Source organism: Neopelma chrysocephalum, unplaced genomic scaffold (assembly GCF_003984885.1).
Source record: "Neopelma chrysocephalum unplaced genomic scaffold, ASM398488v2 Primary Assembly neopelma1_26, whole genome shotgun sequence".
Classification (NCBI taxonomy): domain Eukaryota; kingdom Metazoa; phylum Chordata; class Aves; order Passeriformes; family Pipridae; genus Neopelma; species Neopelma chrysocephalum.
Genome location: NW_020897695.1, coordinates 18,238,901 through 18,259,369, shown reverse-complemented (window position 1 = coordinate 18,259,369; position 20,469 = coordinate 18,238,901). Strand labels below are relative to the sequence as shown.

The 20,469-nt window shown below is 37.0% G+C and overlaps 1 protein-coding gene across 2 annotated transcripts in view; it reads left to right on the top strand.

The window, feature by feature from the left end:
- Window positions 1-20,469, top strand: part of CNTNAP2 (contactin associated protein like 2) — a 1,044,217-nt gene that overhangs the window by 680,433 nt on the left and 343,315 nt on the right. For both annotated transcript variants that reach the window (XM_027675789.1, XM_027675790.1), the window contains one exon: window positions 301-407. In XM_027675789.1, the coding sequence (XP_027531590.1) occupies window positions 301-407 (107 nt within the window). The remainder of the gene's footprint in view (window positions 1-300; window positions 408-20,469) is intronic.

The following is a 20,469-nucleotide window of genomic DNA, read 5'->3' as shown; positions in this document are numbered from 1 at the left end:
TGTTCTTTTTGTTTTGACAGCTCAGTACCAGTCATAAGTAACTTAGAACCCTGATGGGTGACTCTATTCCACCTTTATTGTGCTTTTTTACTGTTTGTAAAAGGGCTGCAGCAAAGCCTTGACGATCTTTTATGCCAGTTGTGTGTTCAAATATAAATTCTCTTAATCTGCCTAAAATAACAAGGATTAATTACCAGACAAGGACATGATACTCTACTTGTGCAGCTCAAAATTTAACTTTATGTAAATCTTGATGCTCATTTAGATTTTTCTTTCTCTCTTTGCATCTCCTCCTGACAGGTGTGTGCCCAATCACTGTGAACATGGTGGAAAATGCACCCAGACGTGGGACAGCTTCAAGTGCACTTGTGATGGAACTGGATACAGTGGCGCCACTTGTCATAACTGTAAGCCATCTTGCAGTTTCAAAATGTCAATGGAGGAGGGAAGACACATGTTTTGGTTGAGATAAAAAGCCAAAGTCTTCTTTGCTGGTTGTTAAAGATCCTCAAACCTTTTTTGAAAGAAGTTGGTTTAATCATACTCCACTTTGTCTGCATAAGGATGTGTTTATATAGCACTGTGCTGCACCACACAAGGGATCAAAGCACTATAGATGTGTTAGTTGGGTGTACTGAGCAAACACTTTCTCAGCAATTGCACAGGAGGTAAAGTTTCAAATGGACACAGTGAATCTGCCCTAAGCTACCGGGGAGAGATGCTGACTGCTGCTACAGATACTTGTTCGGGTTGCTAAACCCAGAGTGTGTTTATATACTGATTATGAACCATTTTAAAATTTAATTATTTGCTCTGTGTTTATGGGTTTCTCAAATAAGAATATTTTCTATGAGCCCCACATGCCCTACACTACTAAAGCACAGAAAGAAGAAAGGTACAGTTGCTCTTTTAATAGGTACCTAACAATGCATTTATCTTCTGTTCCTTCTCTCATATGCTAAAAACTGGGATTTTCATCTGCAAATGTATTCTAAAATACCTAGAAGACAGAGAAAACATATCCAGTCTTTACTGTCATCACTTCTTTCTTTTGCAAAAAATCTCCTGATATTGACAAGAGAGAAAAAATGCTTTTGAACAGGTGAAAAGATGAAACTGAAGCCAGGATTTGTAGAGATACAAATTTATATTATTTTTTATTTACCTTAACTACAGCTGTGTAAAATTTTAAAAAGAAAATTGCGGAGTTGTTTCATTTTTAACCAAAAAAAACCAAACCAATGAGAAAACTTTGATTATTCACAGTTGTCTGGATTGCAACAAAAACCTATTCCATGGATAAAAATTATGTAAATGTAAGAGGGAATGTATTATATATATACATTAAAAAATAATTATTTTTATATATATATATATACATACATTTGATGGCAAAGTTCTCTGTGATCTAGCTACTGAAATGGTAAAACTGAAAGGGCTAAATGGTAAATGAATGTTAATTAAAGAGAAATATTTAAGATACCAATGCTTGGAGGAGTGATTTCATGGCAGCCTTTTTTCCACCAAGAAAGAATGTGCACAGTGATGGTGTGGTTGCATCTAATCTTTGGACAGAAAACTCAGGATTTACAGTGATTCAATATTTCAGTGAAAATTCAGTGAAAATTCCTACATATGTTGCAGAAATGCAGGGATGGAAGCTCAGTTGAGTTTATTTTCTCTAGTGAGCCTCTTAAAATAACTATCATCTTTAAGAGGAAAATGTATCGTGTTGGACTGCTGCAGCTGCATTCCCCCAGGAGCAACCAGTATCAAGGCTGTAAAAATATTCATGTAAAAAAAGTAAGCATGCACCCAACAGAGCCCACGTACACTGAATATACATATGTGTGTGTATATATATATATATATACACGACTGACCGATCAGATCACAGACAGAGCACACACATGAACATGACACCAATGGCCTCATCCTGCTCACTTCTCTGGCTGAGCGGGTCGCGTGTCCACAGAACAGTGAACATCCATATTCACGCAGAGTGGATCCCTCCACCAGCTCAGCTCAGGCACTCAGCCCAGTGGCTGGCCCTGGACTCCAGACTCCTCAGTTCCTGATGCCTAGATGTTGGATGGCACAGCAGGGTGTTTTTTTGGGGCTCACCCTCCTGCCATTGTCTGTCTGTGCTCCTTTGTGGGTGTGCAGACAAGCTGTTAAGACACAATTAAACATAGTTAAGCTTTCTTCTTGAGTTCCAAAGGGAAGTAACAAGGACAAGCGGATGGCATCACTTTTCTGAAATCCCATTTATTACAAAGGAATGAAATAATAACCCAAGGAGATGTGACATTTCATTTAATAGGATTTTCACCTGCCTTTTATGGATAAAACAATGCAATAAGGCAAGTAAAAGGCATTGCTGAACTGCAATATCAAAAGAGGGATTTGGAGTGTATTGTGCTGTCTTTCGCTGTGGAATGAATAAAGTGTATGGGATTACATACTCTGTCCAGGTCATTTGAAGACACATTGTTCAAGAACTTTTACCTTTTTAATTCAGGCAAAGTTTCTAACTTGGATGTGTAAGCTTTAGTTTTATTACATTTTTGTGTTTAAAGAACATAATCGTAATTTTTACCATATGTTGCTGTACTTTAGAAGTCTTCTTTCTTACAAAAGAAGGTTGAGCCGAAAGTTATTCACTTGATAGATGTCCTGTCAGAACGTGTGAAATCTTATGCCTTTCTAGAGTGTAGAAGTTAATGGCACAAAAACGAGTGAAATACAAAAATTTGAGCGTTAAGATATAGACTGAGACAACCTTAACTCTTCCTTTATTGAGCAGGCAATAGCTATCAGTATTTATAACAGCGTGTTCCAGCATTAGATACAACTACAAATAAGGAGGGGATTTATTAAAACTTGCCAGAGGTTATGCTGTCCTGAGGTCTGGGACCTCAGCTCTGCTACGATGCTGCTGACCCTACTGTCCTTTCCTACTTGTGCAGTGTGTGTGTGTATATTTTGACATGCTTGGTGTGCTGCCTTTTGCTTTTGAGTTTTGAGGTTTGTGGCAATAGCAGTACAAAAGACATACTAGGGGAGGAGGCAACTTGGAATGATGACTGGCAGGAGGTATAAAAATAGCTGAAAGCAATTTTAAACAGCATTGCAGATTGTAAGAAAAATATAGCAGTTGTCATGATTCTATGGAGCAGGAAAATATTTAAGTGCAGACAGCACTTGTTCAGTACCATTTTACTTAAAAATAAGATTATTTTACGGAACAAATTATAGTATACTCCACAGTAAAATATGGGGGGGGTTTCTCCATGTGTAGTGGATATAACAACATTTCTCAAAGAGGTTGGAGTCAAGACTATGTTAATGGGGACTGTAACTCCATAGCTGATTATAATGAGTTTGAGTTTTGCTGAACTTAAAGGAACAAGATAATTCTGTATTACTGAAAGGTTTTTTTCAGTGAATTGATTTTGCTTTGGTCAGGTAATTCAGTGCTTTCCTGAGCTTTTGACCTGAAACAAGGCAAAGCTTTGCAGCTTTGACTGAATTTCAGATTGCGGTTTTAGGTTTCTTTGAAGTTGAAATTCAAAGACAAACTCAAGGGATGAACTCCTTGAAGTGAAACAGAAAAAAATGTTTGCATGAAAACCTTATGAATCAAAATGAATTCGTTTCACACAGGTCTGACCCTAATATATTTATAGTATGATAGTGAAAACAAAAATTAGTCTAGAGAGGTAGAGAAATATGGGGCTTAGACATGCTAGGAACTATAAACCAAAAACAAACAGCTAGAGAAGGAAAAATTCCAAATGAATAAATCTGAAATAAAAACTAAAAATCTTACTATCTCTCCAATTGTGTAAATCAACTACACTTGTTTGTTATTTTAAGATTATGAAATAGTTTGCTTTTCAGAATATGACACTCTTACAGGAAAGCTCTTCAGCTTTCAGAGACACACCAGACACTCCAAGCTCTATGTCCACTATCTTGTTATTTGTCAGAGGCTTAAGCTGCCATTCAGAGGAAATGATAATTTGTTTCATCCAGCTACAGGTGGGTCCTTGGAGCTCAATGGTGAATTAACAAAAAATACTGGACAGTTCTATCTCTCAGTACATGGTAAATACCCTGGGAATCTACCAGGTTTCTTTAAGCAAACAGATATTCCTGCCCAGGGAAATGCTGTGGCCTGGCAAATATCACACTAGAGCATTGATTTTATCATTAGACAATACTAGAAGATAAATGAATGTATTTACTTGAAAATCATGATTTACAGTGATACATTTACAAAATGATTTAAAAATTAATTATTAGTGTTATAGTTAACAACAAGTACCATTCTTACTGCTTTATTGTGTCAACTATATTTTAAGCCCTGACTAATTAATATTTACAGCCTAGCAAACGCTGGCCTGCCCATGCAATATTCTAAAGTCTAGTGGTAAAAGGTTCCTGAAACCTTTGAGAACAGGAGCTCGTTTTCCTTATTACTTCTCTTTTCCATCATGATCTTCAGGTAACACTGCTCTGCTGCACTTTGCATGAGTTATACGTCTAGTTTTAGGTCTAATATTCTTCCTGGTGTTTACAGCCTCTTTAATACAGAGTGGTATAAGTTATCCTGTATCAGGATAACTAATGATTATGCAAATTTCTTTGTCTCAGATTTTTAATATATAGGTCAATGCATGCTTTCTCTAGAATCTTCATGTAAAAGAAACATATCAAAGGGCTTACAGAGTTTACCACGTTTATGATATACCTTCCACCTCCTGCATAAATTTGTTAGATTAATGAAAAGGCCAGAAGCACCTTCTTTGATCATATTTGCCTTCTCCTAATGATTTCCACTAGGAAAAATATTCACTTTGCACGCAAAAGGTTAGTCTTACTTATCATAGAGTCATAGAACAGCTTGGGTTGGAAGGGACCTTAGAGTTCTTCTACTTCCAACCCCTCTGCCATGGGCAGGGACACCTTCCACTAGAGGAGGTTGCTCAGTGCCCCATCCAACCTGTCCTTGAACACTGTCAGGGATGTGGTATCCACAGCTTCTCTGGGCAACCTGTTATAGTGTCTCACCACCCTCATAGTAAAAAAATTCTTCCTAATATCCAATCTAAGCCTGCCGGCTTTCAGTTTAAAGCCATTCTGTCTTGCCTTACTACTACAAGCCCTCCTAAATGTCCCTCTCCAGCTGTCCTGTAGGTCCCTTCAGGTACTGAAAGGATTATGAGGTCTCTCAGGAGCCTTCTCTTATGAGAGACAAGTTCTATTATTCTTTAATTTGACCTCCAAACAAACACTGTCCTTACTTTTACAGGTGTACAGATTCTTTCTGAGATATTGGACAGGAAAAGGTTTACTTATAAATCTTCACCTAGTCCATAGGAGGGGCTAACATCCAGATCACAATCTGTTGACTGTGATTGGAGAAATACAACCTTGCATATTCTTGTCACTAGAAGCACCAGAATATACAGAGAATGCAACTCTGCTGAGAAAAAACATAAGTTATTTTTACATTTTTTAGATTGGCAATTTGCTGTGTTTTCAAAATGAATATTTGAAACAATGTAGTGATTCTTAGTTTCCATAAAAGAGAACTTGATCTCTGAATTCTCTGTCTGTCTCCTCATAGTTTGTTGGAATAAACATTACCTATATTTTGGAATCTGATTCAAAGTTAATGAGGAATAAAGCCCTAATCTTCTCTTGAAATGATAAGTACATTAAGTGTCACTGGAAATCTAATGGGCATTGATATTTTTTGCAGGAATGTTGACTATTTCCTTAAAATGACATATTGCTTTAATATTGAGTTTAATAGTATCTAGAAACACATTGAGTAAGAAACATTTGTGTTACACATATTGTAGAAGCTGTGATAATTCTCATTGCCTATTAATCCCAAAATCAGTGGTCAGCAACACAAGTTTAATCTGCATAGGCTGTGATCTTCAACAAGACCTCCATCAGTTCATTTGTATCATATGATTTCCCTGTATTTCTATAAATGAGGAAGTACCCAAAAGAGTGGACTTCATACACTTTGAGTCTAAATAGGAAAGAATGACATGGCATAGGTATTCTCCTGTCAGGAATGTGGGAAACAGTTCCATAATGAAAAAGCAAATACATAATTCGGCAAAACTATGCTCTGAAATCTACTTGAGTTAAAAAAAACAAAACAAAACAAACAAATAAAGAAACAAAAAACCCCCTACAGTTTTCCAGTCATCCCAAACAAGCAGATTATAGGTTTACTTTTCATTGGAGATGGGAGGAATTCTCAGAACAACCATAGTATATTTATGATCACAATCCAATTTGTTAGAAAAAGTAAAAGCCTTGGAGTTTCACAAGCATATTAATGTATTATTTGATCAGGAAAAATATGATAAATACTTCTGTGCTTAAAGAGTGTGTTACATAAGACAGTCTTGTGAAAGAATGTTCCATTTCAAAGGCAGGAAGAATGCTGTTTTTTAATACACTTGAAGTGGAAGATACAGCCTAGTCAGAAAGGTCCTATATTTTGAGAAGGCTTGACACAAAACTGTCTCCTCTTCAGTTGCCCTATGGGGATTTTTGTGCAGGGCTGTGACAAAGTATCACCTTGACACTTCTGAATGTTTGTCAGTGAAATGTGATGTTTTAGTCATTTAGTTTAGTAGCCTCTTTCATGAAAAAATCTTGGATTCCAGAACTGGGCCTTCTGCAGAAAGCAGCATGGTGATAGATGCTGCAGAAGGGGATTTGTGCACATGCAAGCATCTGATTTTTAGATTTAGCACAAGTTTGGCAGCCCATATAACTGAATGAACCACACAAGACTGCCAGATTTCCCAGTAACAAATTAAGAATTTCCATTAGTAAATTTATGGAAAGACAACATATGAACATACAGGCCTGAGTTTCTGTAGCGGAAGGCTGGCTCTTTAAGGCATGCAGTGGGGCTCCACAATGCTCATTAGACTTGTTCATGGCAGACCTTGCCTGAATTATGTGAAAGGAAGAATGAAAAGCAATACTGGGAACTCAAGCTGCTTTGTTTTGAAAACATGAAAGAGGAACTTTCAGTAGAGCAAAATTGGAGTTGCTCCCATTCCACCCTTCCGCATGGGTTTGAGGTGATTTTCTTCATTTGGGCTGATGGAGGGTGGCTACTGTGGGACACACTAAAGGGAATGAGGAGCTTTGTAGGGAGGTGAACTATGAAGTTACTCGGAGAAAAGTGAGTTTGGAGAAATAGTAAGAATTGTTTTGACAGGCTTGGAGGAGTCTGGAGCTACGGAAAGTATTTATGAACCTAATACTGGATGCAGTGATGAGAAAAGGGTGATCAGCTCTTTTAGCACTATTATTGAAGAGTAAGTTTTGTACAAGATGCTATAAGAAAAGTGAATACAGTTCTTCACCCTATCACCTCATCCACTTGTGAGCTGATGTTTGGGTGTCCCTGATAAAGGCTATGGTCTTTTGAATTGCTCCTCGAGGGTCCCTGCTTTAAGACTCTTTTTGGGACTCGAGTCTAAGTAAAGTAGTTTCCAGGAGGTGAATTAATACTGCATTCAAACTCAGCAGCTCAGATGTGTGAGCAATGCTGATCTTGGAGAAATAGGGGGAGAAATGTGAGCTAAAATTTCTAGAAATAGGCTTTAGTTCTCTTCTGCTTTTAGCATCCTTTGAGAAAGAACTTTCAACAACTGATTGTTCTCTGTCAGGGATGTCAGTATCAAGTTATTCTTCTCCTCCTTTTGCACATTCTGTATCTGAAGTAATCAAATGTTCAAATTTGACACATGCTTTGTAAAACCTCTTTCCTCAGATGTTTGTTTCTTTTCTGTTGAGAGTAGGGATTCTCAAAGGCTATTTATAAAGAAACTACTTTTATTTACAGAAGTTTATTAAAAAGATTGTATAATCAATAACTTACAAAAGAGGCTAATCTCTTTTTTTCAATAATGCTTTTCACAGGAATTGTCATCATCATTTATAATAGTCTTTGTGAATTCACCTTCTATTATTTATTGCACATTTTCAAAGGATTTAACATAATGCATTTCTTTTCTAAGGTTGCAGACTATTATTAAATTACCTCTTTTTTATTTAAAACAACACTGAAGTTTTTGTTTAGTCCTCACGTGATTTTTCCTGTGAAATATATAAGCCCCATATTGCTGCATTTTTCATATTTTTGTAAAACTGGAAAAGAAAAGCTTTGTACTTTGTTAATATTTGTTTTTTTCAGTTTGGAGATGCTGCAGTTTTTTGGGTTTGAATTCCAATATTTGTTTAAAAATCAGATTGTTCTTAGTTTCAGTGCTATAAACTATAGCTCTTCTACTACTAATTTATTATCAGTTGAGCTGAGAACTGCTCTGTACCAGGTGTTTATAAAATGCAAAATGTGTAATAAATTGGAAGGAACTTGCATTTTTATTGTAAGTAAATGGATGGAGTCTGTGTTCCCAACAGAAAGGGCTGCAGTTCCAAATTAAGCAATAGCATCAATAGTATTTAGTGAAGGTTAAGTGGAGAAAAAGAGCATTAGGATGCAAAGCAGAATATGAATAATCAACCAGCAGTAATTACGTTGAAATTAAAAAATCAGCTGGAAATAACTTTATCAGATGAGTTGTGAGAGAGAGTGTTAGGGCTGAAACTACACTTCCGGATTTAGTCGTTTGTATAATTGAGTTGTTCATATGCAGTTTTACATTGGAATCAAGTGTCATGAGTTTTTAAGCTAATTTCTACTAGGTGGGGTTCAGCGGAAGAACAGTATGAAGTCAGGATCTAACTCAGAGCATTTTCATTCCCTTAATTCAATGACCTAGCTAAATATTTCAAAACTAACCCAGCAACATGCCTGAATTACATCCTATGTTTGGGAAAATGAGTATTAGCTGAGTTTTTTGCAGGTTACTGTAACCATTCTCTAATGTTGTTCAGAAAGCACAATGAAATATTGTTTCCAGGGGGCACTTAAAAGAGAACATGTAATTAACAATAGATAACTTTAAAGCAGCTCATGTATGGCATAAAATCAAAGCCAGAATTAATCTTAACCTGAAAAGAATTCTGCATATAAAGACTTCAAAATTAATTAACTTTGTCTTAAACTTTTCCATTAAGACAATCTAACATATTACAGACTTCACTGTTAATGCTTCTGTGCAATTAAAGTTTTTTAAGGTGCTGATATTAAAATCCCGTTGGCAGCCATTAGACAGAAAAAACATGCTTTGAAGTCACTATAATCCTAGTTTCCTCAGATGTGAGAGAATGAAGTTAATGCAAATATCAACTGCTAAAGAAGTAACATAGTTGAAGTAATGAGAACTTCTTCAGATATATATGCAGACATATTTTTATCCGTCCATGTGTAATTTTTTTAAATTTTTTTTTCTAAAAATTCAAAATAGGAGAACATGTATTGAGTTTAATTATGCTTGCCATTAAAAGACACTATGTACCAATGGATAACCAGACATTATCCAGGGTTTGTAGCATTCCTATGTACATCACCTAGAGCAGAAAGATTTCATAAATTCTACATTTGTAATGAATTTTACCATGTGTTGAAGGCCATATAATCAGTCAGATAGGACTGTGGACTGAGAATTTTTTTTTTTATTAAATAGAGTGAAACCCTGAGATACTTCTGGTGCTTTGTATATAATTTGCCTTAATACCTAGTATAACAATGTTTATCTTTATAACCATAAGTGTATGGGTCTCGCAGTAAATAAGCATAGAGAATAATTATTGTCAGTCTTCTTATGATACTTCTCTTCGGATTATATATATTTCAGGTTGTGGAGTTTTTGGTACAGCTTGATTCCTGTTTATGCACACTACCTTTCTCTAATATCATTATAATATTTTTTTCAGTATACTGCAATGTAGATTTATGGCAGCTGTACATGCCTTCCTTAAGAATCACTTGTCCACATTGACCCTTTTCATTCAGAGGCAAGAGCTGTGGTGTTTCTTTGTAGTTTTAGTCTGGTGGGGTTTTGAGTTTTATTTTCCTTCATAATATGCTGTAATTTAAATGGGAGATAAAGGAGGGAAAGTTTTAGGACAAAAATCTGTTGGCAAAAGTAGGTGCTTGGTATCAGTCATGCTTCATAACTATTGCTTTAAAATTTTACCTTAGGTAGTATAGCCAATAGGTATCTTGGCTTGACAAGTCTTTCAGCAGAAGTAATAACAGGTTAGTTGAACTTTTTAAATATTTTACTGAAGCCTGAGGAATCTTCTATCTATGTTTACTTTTGGCTAAGTTTATGAAAACATGGAAGATGCTACTGTTTCATAAATAAAGTTTTGTTAATATTAGTAGGAATACTGAAACATGTTGAGGTAGTCTGTAGTTTCTCATTTTCTTAGTAAAAGTCTTAACTATACTACTTAAATGTACGTAAGTACTTAGCTTTATATCTAACATTAGTAATTTTTTTTACCTGAAGCATACAGTCTTTAATTCTAATCTTGCAAATTTTTAAGCCCAGGTATCCCTGTGTAGCTTTTATGTCAGCTCATTTATCACATCCATCTTCCCTAATGACCTAATCACTTGTGTAGAAAACTTTAAATTTTCTTGTAACTGTGGTTGTTGTATTTTATATGATGTTTTCAGTATACTTTTAGGTTCAGAAGGCATTTGTAGATGCTCTAAAAGAGAGGAAAACATAATGTGCTGTTTGCCACTATTTTTTTTCTTTATATCTGCCACTGTTATTTCAGGGCACTACAAATATTACTGAATTTCTCAGACTGATGCTTGGGCTAACTGAGTTACAAGAACTTGTTTTTGCCTTTCTAAAAATCTTGGCTATGCCTCTCCCTTTCAAGCCCTCTTCTGTTTCCCCCATACTAATGTTTCTCAATGTCTTTGTGGTTTCCTATCAACTTCAGAAGTTTGTTTCCTCCTTTCCTAATTCTTTTTCTAGTCATCTGCTCTGGTTATTTTCCTCTTCACTTAGTCTTTGTTTTCTTCCAGCAGCTTGGATAACCATCATCAATCACATTTTGCAGGTTAGAAAGCTCTACTGGGCAGAAGCTGGGAGCTACAGCAAGGTCTTGATCACTTGAACTGCTTATCAAGCAGAATGTTACTGATCACAGAGAAGGGAGATGTGTTGAATATCAGTGTAGCTGAGTAAAGCCCAGAGAATAAGGGCTCTCTAAAGAGTTAATTGCAACCATAGGAGAAATGACTACAGGAGATAAATCTTACATTCTGACCTAGTATGCTTTTTGAAAAGCATATGCTGTGCAATACTTTCTGCTAGAAGAAAACATATAATGACAGATTGAACAACCCAAAAGAGGTGATGCTGTTGCAGCTTGATGAACCCAGATCTGACTAAAGTTGTATTCCCAGCAGTCATGTGTGCATAAAACACACATGGCTGGCTCTACAGATCACAGGCATCTTGTGCACTCACACAAACATGGACAGCACCAACGGCCTCACCCTGCTTCCCAATCTGGCTAAGGAGGATCAAAGCCCACTAGAATGAGTATATGTACATATGTACATAGTGGATTCCCCCAGCAGCAGAGCTCAGGTTCTCAGTCTGCTCAGTAGCAGACTTCGATCCCAGATTCCCCATTTTTTTGTCACGTGGACATACAACCTCTGGGGCAGCAGTTCCACTCTAGTTACTGGTACAGGCCATTTTATGCACACACATTCAGAGGTGGTCAGGATGTTCCAGATCCCCACAGATAACCCTCCCTTAGGAACACCCAAGTGCTCTCACCTCCGAAGCTGATCCTTAGAGAACTGTTCATCCCTGCTTGCTCCTAGGCCACCTCACCTGCTTGCTGGCTAGGACAGCTTGCCTTTCGCTAGCCATCACACACTGTCACACCTGCACTTGCTCCAGTGGCTGGCACCATGGACAGAGTGGCCCTCCAGCCTGCGATCTAACTCCAGCTGCTGTCATCCGCACCTGCATACTCACACAGGACCCCCTTGCCCCGGAAGGATATAGAGAGGAATTTAATAAGAAAGTAGGATAGACTGCACTGATCAGATGCAGGATACAACCAGACAAGCATACTGACCAGATCACCATTTACATTTACCGCTTACCCTTTTTTTTCCCCACTTTTTTCTTCTCCAAATTGCCTGACACTCTCTCTTTTTCTGCCTTTAGTTCCATCCCTAAATATCCTATAAGTCCTGTGCAGTTCTGAGCTATGTTTTCCATGCTGGGCAATCACCAACCACATGAAGTTCAACAGGTGAAAGTACCAGATTCTGCACCTGGGATGGTGCAACTCTAGATGGGGAATGAGATGCTGGAAAGCAGCACAGCAGAAAGGGATGTGGGGGTCCTGGTCGATGGCAAGTTGAATATGACACAGCAGTGCCCTGGCAGCCAGGAAGGCCAACCGTGTCCTGGGGGACTTCAGGTGCTGGAACAGGCTCCCTAGGGAAGTGATCACAGCATGAAATCTGACAGAGTTCAAGAAGAGTTTGGATGATATGCAAGGCACATGTTGTGACTCTTGGGGATGGCCCTATGCAAGGCTAAGGGTTGGACTCAATCCTTTTGAGTCCCTTCCAACTCAGCCTATTTTGTGATTCTGTGCTAATTCCACTCCAAGGTAGCAACCCCCTTAGTCTGAAAGGTGTTGGGGAGAGCTGTTACCAGTGACTCATGATGATGGGCTCCATGCCCAGACACTGGAGCTGAGGCTGTGCTGCAACAGCCTCAGACAGGTTGTTTGTTGCGTCTGTGTATCCTTGATTTGGGCCCTCTCTGGGCTTGCACAGATGACCCTTTAATGAGCTCATAGCTCCTGTGGTGGACCTGGGAGCAGCCTGACAGTATTATTTGGGCTTCTCTACTGCCGTTTGTTCTCTGAGCTCCTCTGTAGGTGTGCAGATGGGTGTTTTTCCAGAGAAACTCACACTTTCTCCATAGTCTCATCTCCTCAGTAAATAGGCTAAATTAATACTCTACAATGCTCCTATTGAAACAGCGACAAAAGAGAGTGTGTACCAACCAGGGCAACCTCAAAGGTACCCATCTAACATCTTACTAATTTCACAACTCAGCCATTACATGAAAAAGATGTGAAAATTATTTCCAGTAAGTTACCAGGACACAGTCATTACCAATTGAAAGCACTGGAGAGAAAGCATGAAAAAAGGGGACATGGAGCAGATGTTTCTGTTGATATTTTTATGTCAGTTAAAATTGTTGGCATTACAAGTTGCTTAGTGATTAATGGAAATGACAAACATGATGCATTGGTTCTGAATTGGTGTCATGTTGATAGAGGACATTTTGATTGAGATAATGTAAATGCTGATATGAGCACTTGTTTTCATAATGTTTCAGTTCTCTTCTATTGGTGGAAATAAGTGCTCAGCTCCTCTGGAAAACCCACTATTTAGTTAGGTGCCTGTCAGTCTGTGTGTATGGCAATGTTTTTGTAAGTAAGCTACTGTTTGTCGTTGTGGTTTAGTTGTTTGGTGTTTTTTCACACATGAACTTTCAATATGAGATTTTAAAAACTCTAAGTTTATTTCAACAGTTGTTGGTTCTGTTTTGTTTTGTTTTGTTTTTTCAATACCCTGAAGTTTTACTCAAGTAAATCTTGTATTCAGTAAGTATAGCCTAGCAAGGTACCATATTTACCTTCACAGGATTGCTGGTTATCAGAAGATCAGACACAAAAATACTTAGGGATCTGGGGTGGGGAAAAGGAGGGAAAGGGACAGTAAATGGTGACAATTACAACTGTTGAGATTAATAAAAAGAAAACTTAATTGCAGTCCTATAAATGAGCTTGGAAGTAATGCGTTTTGGGGATACTAATATTCATGAATAAACAAAAACTGACACTATAGTCTCTTTTAAAGCTATGTAGTGAGGATATCTCCATGTGCACTTGAGCGTTATTTAACACTGATTAGGAAGTTCAGATCAAATGCTATTATATCCGAGGCAGGGAAGAACCAGCATAAACTTGTTGAGGGAAATACTTTGGCTGATTCTGTGTCTTTGCTATTTGTAGCCACTTACAGATATCTTGTATTAAAATAAGATTCCTGATATTCTGTAACATTGACCTAAATTTACTGGAATTATCTCCCCTACTTTGGCCTTTGCATCATTTTATGAGGTTTTCAGAACCTCTGTGCACTGTAGAGAATAACCAACGATTTGTATTACACAGCTTGGAAATTGTAAATCCAGGCCTGTACCTTGTCTCTTCTCCTCTCCATTGCCCTAGCAATACAAAGTGGGAATTGGAGTAGAAATCACACTTTTCTTTCAGGGTATGAATTTTTCAGAATTAGTTTTTACACTAACCTTGAAGCCTTTTGCATGGAAGAGAAGGATAGGAGGGAAGAAGGGGACAAGATGATATTGACAGTGTACCTGTTGCCTCCCAGCTGGACAAGGCTCAAATGAGCTCCAGGCAGCTCTGAAGCTTTCTGTGGCTGGGCCTCGTGGAAGACCAGTAAAGTATGGTGAACATCTATGGGTTTCTTTGACAATCTGCCCTTCTCAGATGCAGGGCCCAGTAATGAATTACAGCTACACAAATGTGTAACACTACCCAGATTTAAAATGAGAGTGTGCCTTACATGTTTGACATGACCTGAAGTTCTCTCTTTTAATCCTGAATGGTGTTTATTTCAGTTACAAAGAAACATGCTAGAATGCAGGGCAGGTATTTTTGGTTGTTTTTTTTCATTTTGTTTTTTGTGTATTTATGTATCCTTGAATGACTTAATTCACAAAAGCACCTTGTTAAAAATTGGTGTCTAATTATACTTCTTTCTTGTGAAGTCTGTAGGCTGACACTGTTACAAGGATGCTAATTGCCTAATCTATGGCTCCTAATTTAAAATCACTGTTAAATTTGTTTAAAAATCCATTTTGGATCAGCCATTTAGTTTTAAATTAATCTGTCTTTGCCCCCCCCCCACCTCCCTCCCCCAGCCCAAAGCAAAGAACAAAGTAGAGAGAGAAACAGAAGCACCTTTGGTTTTGCCATAAATTGGATGTTTTTATCTGTATTTATAGCAAATTCCAGGTTGCACTACTGTGTGGTAACTCAAATTGTAGTTTTCACCCCTAAAACGGTAATTTTCTTTATTATCCCAGTGACAAATAAACTCATGCTCTCTTTCTCATTCTGATGGCAAAGCCTCTGCTTTGTTCCCTTTGTTACCGCAATGGTAATTGTCATGTTTATCACTGACATAAATGAGCCTAGAGTCAACTTGACACAAATTTGCCAAATTTCCATATAACAGTATTTTTATTTTTACTGCTTTATCATTTTTTCTCTGTTTCTGCAGGGTGTATTCGAATATTGCACTAATGATGAGAACCTTTTATAAGTTAATTAGCTCACAGTAGAAGACAGAGGGAGAGTGTGAGGCAGATATAGGAGCTTTCAGAAGGCTGAAGCTTAGACCAATGGCAGTGGGAAGAAGGCTTATGCTCACTCACAAAGGAGTTTTGTTGTTATAAAGTTTTAGTGGCACAACAACCGGTGCAACCATGGACTGAAGTGAACACTAATCCAGACATAAAGTACTGAATTTCCTTCTGTTTGTTTACATTCTCAATTAATTAAAAAAAAGTGTCTATTTTTATAGCATTTTTTCATTTATATAGTACAAGACTTATAAGTGTATAATATTATTTGTATACTATTATTTGTATATATATAAAACATAACAACGTTTTTCCTTTTGGAAGCTATTTTAGGGATTTTGAGGTGCAAAGGAAGGACTATGCTTAGGAGTGGTTAACCAACTGTAGAAATAATGGTTGAGGAAAACTGCTGGTTTAGTTTTGCATGTTCTGTTTTTTTGGGGTTTTTTGTTGTTTTTTTTTTTTAAATTCAGTTTTGTAGAAGTGGGATTTTTTGGATGGCTTATTTACCTTGTAGTTCATAGCTTATGATTCTGTGAATAAAGAAAACATTATTTGGGAATGAATTAACAGAAGTATAATTTGTGGAATGTGCAAATGAATCCCACTGTTCTGGGTATTGTCCACTTTCATGTGCTGAACTTCATGGAAATTGGACAACCCAGAGCAGAGAAAGAAGAATAATTTAGCTCCTAGAAAACACAACCAGTGGTTGAAATTAACTTTGCCTTTTAACATAGAGGTGAGATTCATGTCAGCAAATACACAAAAGATAGCTGCAAGGAAGAGGGCAGTAAATTAATGGTGGATAGAAAGAGAAATTATGAGTTTAAATTGCATCAAAGCAGCTTCACACTGTAGAGAGTGGGAGAAATGCTGATGCTGGAGGGCTGATGGAGCTCTAGGCTGCCTTGGTGTGTTGAGGAATTTACATCATTTTGAACAGGAGCATGTCGGGAATGACACATGGATGTAATTTAGCCTTTTTGGGAGGTAGATTAGATTGTCTTTGAGATTTATCTCAGCCATGTGATTCTGTTGTTATAGTAATTACGATCATGAAAAAGATTCTGCTTTTTGTCTCAGCACTTATTGCTTCAAATATAATTTGAGGAATTGAACTACCTTTTCCCTCAACATCTTGTAGAATAATGGAGTATTTATTTAATGTGATGCTGAGAGTAACAGAATTCAACCCTTAAGCTTTAAGTTAACTTGTATTTGGACCGTCATGAGGAAATTAAGTTGTATGACATATGAAAGATTGTTACTAATCTCACGCGGTGACAGTGAAAGGATGAAACTTTGAGCTTTGGTACCTTCCAATTTTCTCCAATTCTCTTATTTACAGTGAAATTTTCTAATTGCTTAATGACATTTATATGTGAAAATTGTGTTTTTGCTGAATGACTGTTCATGTATGGCAACATTTCTTTAAAAGTGGAAGAAAATTAATATTTTTGCAGATGCAACATGAGCATACAAATTGTAAGTATTATTCTCAGGGGTTTAGAGGTTTTAATTTACTTGAATTTTCAGTTACACATGAAGCCAGGAGATGCAGGTTTTCTGTTTTCCATTGTCTTTAATTTTGAGGTGATATTGCATTGGCAAGGGCATGTCACTTTTGGACACTTTATTATTCCTTGGTTTTTACCTGGATGCAAGTAATTTGGTTGTGATTGAATGCACTGTAACTGAATCTAGAATTGTTGTAGTTCTTCAGAAAGAAATTTCTGGAATTCTTTAGCATCACAGTAGATCCACTTCCAAAACAAACAAAAAAACCAAACAAGAACCAAAACAAACAAAACCAAACAAACAAAACCCACAAACCAAACCAAATCAACAACAACAAAAAAACCCCAACAAAACAAAAACAAAACCAACCTTCCTAAAGTTACTTTACATCTTGAAATTAATCTTTTTATGTGCACATCATATTTAGGATGTGCATAAAGCTGTAGCTCATTGAGAAACTCAGTTTTCTTCCTGGATGTGAACATCACCGCAGTTGTTGGCACATTCAGGTGCAGTTTCCAAGTGCTCATAGGCTAGGCACAGAAACTCAGTATTGCAGCCAGCCAAGTGTTCTGGCACCTTCCTACTGCTCTGGGATGTCAAGGTGAGCAGCCACAGCTGGCTGCTTCCTGGGTTGTGAAGGCCAGGAGCCTTGAGGGTCTTACTAGAGCCTTATATTTTACTTAAAGTTCTGCTTCCTGTGCTTTTTCTCATTAAGGTATCCTAATTCTACAGGGTCATCCTAGCTGCAAGTATCTGTAATTTAGTGGTCCAGCTTGTGGTGAACAACTCTTGGCTGGACATCCACCTTCTGGGTGTGCAGAAATTGCTCTCTCTGAGTCCATCACAAATTTAGTTTGTAAAACTAAATGATGCTATAAGAAGTTTTGTCTAGTTAGGATTTTATGTTTGTTCCTCATTACCGCCTACTTTTGTTTAGGGAAGGGTGTTATTTTAGCAACTATTTTGAAGATACTTTTAAATCAAGAAGGGCTTTTGGAAAGGGCTCTTTGGTGGTATACAGAAGCTAAAACAGGTGTTTTATTGTATTATTGTGTAGCAGGCAAAAATAGCAAGAAAAAGAATCCCAAAACAGAAGTCTTAGTTACCTCAGAATCCTCTCTGTACAGGATCAGATTGCGTTTGGTGTCTTTAACATGTCGGAGCTCCTTTTCAGATGAGTGTGCCTACACCTAGAAAGAAATTGAAGTGTGTTGAAATTGCTCAAAGAATTTTAGATACATGTGCAGTTCTGTATCAGAATGGTGATGGTTTCATCTTCAGTTTTAGTTTCTTCCTTCTGTCACTATTTGACTGATGAGGGTGATTCTCCTTGGGTTTTGGTTTGCAATTAACTTTAGATTTCATCTTTCCTAGCTGAAGGTGTTAGGACCTTCTGTAAACTGACAGCCTAAAAAGGTAGATGTTTCCAACTGTATTTGCTTTTGCAACAGCAAATGAACAAAGGCACCCCTAACATTTTGGAACCTGGTAAAAGATGTTTACATTTAAAACTCATTATAATCGATATCATATTAAGTTATGGTTCTGCTAATGAGTAAAGATTTAGTTAAACTTTCAGCTATTTTTTTATATGAAGGATAAGTACAATAATTATATTATTACAAACAAAAGAAACTAATTTGCAATGCAGAACATTTTTGAGCGAGTCCATCTATACAGTATGAATTTCTAGCAATGCTTCCATCTCGAAGTCATATCTGAAAGGATTACTTCTCACAGACTGAGATGTAAAAGTAGATATTTGTTCACACTTGATTTTGTCTGACTTTAACAACACGTTCTTATTCTAAGTTAACTAAAACTGGAAACTGAACTTTTGACTTTATTTTAATTTTCCTGTTTTTAGGCATAGCAAGGATGAGTTCCAAATTACAGAAGTTTTATACTCAGACTTTAAAAAACTGGCAGACAGGTTTGGTTCTGACCATTGCAGCCATAGTCCTACTGAATAACAAGAACATTGAAGTAGTGTTGCATCATATTGGCTTTTTGTGAAGCTTTTAAAAAACTTTTTTAATAAACATGAGGTAGTAGAGCAAACCAGCAGCTTCAAGTATTCTTTCTGTCAGAATACAAAAGGGGTTTCATTTTCATATATAGCTTGCTTTGAGTCATGGTGAGATACCTAGTTCTCTTAACCTATTTTAAAAAAATTGGGAAAGACCCCATTTCTCCACCGGGTAGCATTGGAATGGATAAGAGGTGGTATAGGTTTGTTATTATGGTACTGCACAGAGAGAAACTTCTGCTGACAGGGCGAAAACTTAGTGTGCATGTATTCATGCATCAAAACTAATTTTTTAATATTTTTCATTTTTCAATTGATCTTCTGAATATATGTGTTAATAAAGCAACAGATCTTATTTTATTCTTTAAAATAAACTACGGGTATGGCATTTCAGTATGGAGCTATTTCTTGAGTAAGCTTGAGGGTTTTTTCCCCCTTCCCTGTATGTTTGTGCTTTCAGCCCATTCAGGGCTCAAGAGTTCTAGCCAGCTTAAGTGACATAGATCCAAGCACCTCACAGTCAATTTAGCTTTCAGTGTTTTCTAAGTTGAAAGTACTGAAGAGACATAGCTGGACTTCATGGATCTGATGCACTGCCTATTTTTGTCACTTTTACTACTATTTAATTCAGAGAATCATAGAATCAGCTGGGTTGGAAAGGACCTCTGAGATCATCATGAAGTTCAACCCTTGAGTTTCTGCCTAGACTAAGAAATCTAAAGAAGCTGGATGTTTCACACCAAAAGTTTTAGTGAGATTATTTTTTTAATGGTTTTGTTTTGGTTTTTTCAACTTTTTAACTTCATGTTAGAACAGAGACAACCCAATCAAATTTTAGCATGAAATGGATTTGGTGGTCTCAGTTTGATCTGTATTATTCAGATGATTAAACTTTAAAAGGACTATTGGATTTTTTTGGTGCTCTTTTGTTTCCGTTTTTGATTCTCTTTGTCCATACTTTATTCCTGACTCTAAGACCTTTCATCACTGTTCTAACCCGGTTTTCGCCTCTTGTGGCTTGTAGACAGTTTTTGATGCAATAAGAAAGCATGTGAAGTTAAGAGTGAAGAATCTGTTTGTAGTGGGGGGGGGTTTCCCCCTATTCTCCTCAAAAAGAATATAACTAACATTAAAAAAAAACTTAACAAACCTATAATTGGATTTATTAAGCTAGAAATGGCTTATCTGGACACCAGGGTGCATGTGAGTTTTACCTTTCGCTTGGAAGATTTTGAGGTTTAATCCTATTCTGAGGTCTCTTAGGAATACATATGCTGTGTGTTTGGATCAGCTACCAAAAGGCAAATACATATTTTTGGCATTTTACTTCTACTACCTTGAAAAGCAAAAACCTATTGCCCTTGTGTCCTCAGGTGCTGGGATTTTTTGTTCATTTGTTTCTTTATGCTGAGAGGGATTGTTTGGGGTTTTTTTCCCATTTTCCAGAAGAAATCAAAGAAAACAGCACTAAAAAGCCCTTCTCTCTCTCCC